At 46.7% G+C, this 2,173-nt stretch overlaps 1 protein-coding gene across 1 annotated transcript; it reads left to right on the top strand.

The window, feature by feature from the left end:
* Positions 1–766: 766 nt before the first annotated feature.
* On the top strand, positions 767–1,627 carry LOC306937144 (mitochondrial carrier homolog 2-like; the record flags this gene model as incomplete). The annotated part of the gene is made up of 1 exon (XM_079520810.1): positions 767–1,627. One exon carries the CDS (start codon positions 767–769, stop codon positions 1,625–1,627), a length of 861 nt encoding a protein of 286 aa, XP_079376936.1.
* Between the last annotated feature and the right edge of the window lie 546 nt (positions 1,628–2,173).

Raw genomic sequence — 2,173 nt, 5'->3', positions numbered from 1 at the left:
CTGTGTATCCTACCTGGCTGCATTGCTGGAGGGATTTAGGCAAAGGGGGTCACATGAGGAGAGGAAGCAGTTTATTCTTCTGAAAGATTCCAGAGTTGTATTAAGCCTGAAAGGAGCTGATCTTGTTATAATTGTAATATAATAACAAGAGGTGGTCTAATAACGGCGTGGCTTGATCTCCATATATGGCCATATCGGTTGATCCCTCTGGCCCTTTTGAAGTTGATTGGTTGGACGGTTTTCGGGATATACGGGAGACGCGCACGTGACACGCGTGTGCACATAATCTATCTGTGTGTCAGTCTGTCTCACAAAAGTTGTCCCTGGCATAACTCGGACAGTGTCCGACTGTTCGGTCTCAACCTGTCCAGAGCCGAAAAGATAACTTAATATAAGCATGCATGTTCACCTGTGTGTTTACCTCATGCCCTCTATGCACTTCTCATATGAAAGTCTGCGTCATCACGTATACGTCACGGCAAAATCGTATAAAAACTACGAGAACACCTCAACATAATGAGAGTTTGCTGATTAACTGTATTGTGTCCACCTTCTACACTGCCAAAGACTATATTTTCAGCCAAGGCTAACACATACAGCTGCCCTTGATGTCACAGACACATGGCAACAGTTTAAACTGGATCCCTGGACTGCATTCCAGTATCGATAATAGTGTTCTGAACTGACATCCTGAAGTGATTTCAACATCACCATCTTAATCATCCAGATTATTGACCCAATCGGTAGTCCTCAGTTGCTCTTCATAATGGAAGACATAGCAGTTAACCAAGTCCTCCGTGGGTCCGGGTTCGCCATCGTCTCCCACCCTTTCACATACGTTAGAATCCTGGTGCAGGTTGGACATGACCCTCTACCCAGTGCCGGTGGCGGGAACCTGTTTAGCAGAAAATTCTCCTATCTAACTAGAGATTTTGCTTATGCAAAACACATCGCCAAGATTGATGGTAAAGCAGGGTTGTTTAAAGGATTGGCCCCACGTCTCTGCGCAGGCGCCATTGGAACCATCATACACAACAGCGTACTTAAACAATGCCACGAAGCAGACAAGTTTAACGTTGAGGCCGAGGAGGGATCCCTGCGGCACGTGGTCAACGAGACAATCAAAGAGACGATCGCTAGCTCCTGTGCTATCATCGTCACATACCCCTTCCGTGTGATCTTCTTGCGATGCATGGTCCAGTTTATTGGAAAGGAAACTAAATACAGCGGCGTGTTTGACTCCGTCCTAACGGTCTACAGGGGAGAAGGCGTCAAGGGCTTCTTTGCCGGCTTGATCCCCCGTGTCATTGGGGGTGTGCTGTCTGTGTGGATCTGTAACATGTTGGCGCACCTCTTCAACACGTACGCCACGTACGACGAAAAACGATGTCAAACAGAACTCAAGTGCTCTCAATTGCTCTCGAGTTTTCACAGGTATTCAGCGGGGCTAATCGCCCACGTTTACACACATCCATTTATGCTGGTGTCAAATCTTATGGCTGTCAACAACTGTGGGCTGGCTGGAGGCCTGGCTCCCCAGGCACCTGTGTATCCTACCTGGCTGCATTGCTGGTGGGATTTAGGCAGAAACGGACACATGAAGAGAGGAAGAAGTTTATTCTTCTGAGAGCTTCCTGCAGACCAGAAGAAGGAGCGGATCCTGTTATAATTGTAATATAACAAGAGGTGGTCTAATAATGGCATGTGGATTCGTGTGGATGTCGTACTACTTCATGAATTCAGACAAACAGTTAAAACTTCAGTATTGATGATGTAATCATATATCTACATGATCATAAAAAAATGCATAACTAATATATTTTTTTGTTTTTCTAGGGAAAGACCTACAAGCACCAACTCATGGTGATGCCCCCGTCCGGTGACGAGCCCTCCAGCAGCGTTTCCAGTCATCTCGATTCTCTATACATCTGGCTAGGACATTTGTGCTTTCCGCACCAGGATCTTTGGGACATCCATGTAGGTAGGTAACACATTATCTTGATCGATGCCCGTGTGGTGGTTCCAACAGTACAAGCTTTATGGCAGGCAGTTCCTCCCGTCGATGCCAGTGACCGGCAGCTAGTCTCGCTCTCCTGATTGCCATCTTCTCTGATACACTAAAGGCCTATTCATAGTCCAGTTTTCGGTGAAGAGGTGACCACAGAAACGGTGG

The sequence above is a fragment of the Electrona antarctica genome (assembly GCF_951216825.1).
Source record: "Electrona antarctica genome assembly, chromosome: 14".
NCBI classification, from domain to species: Eukaryota; Metazoa; Chordata; class Actinopteri; order Myctophiformes; family Myctophidae; genus Electrona; species Electrona antarctica.
The sequence above is the reverse complement of the archived record's forward strand: the minus strand, read 5'-3'. Positions and strand labels throughout refer to the sequence as shown.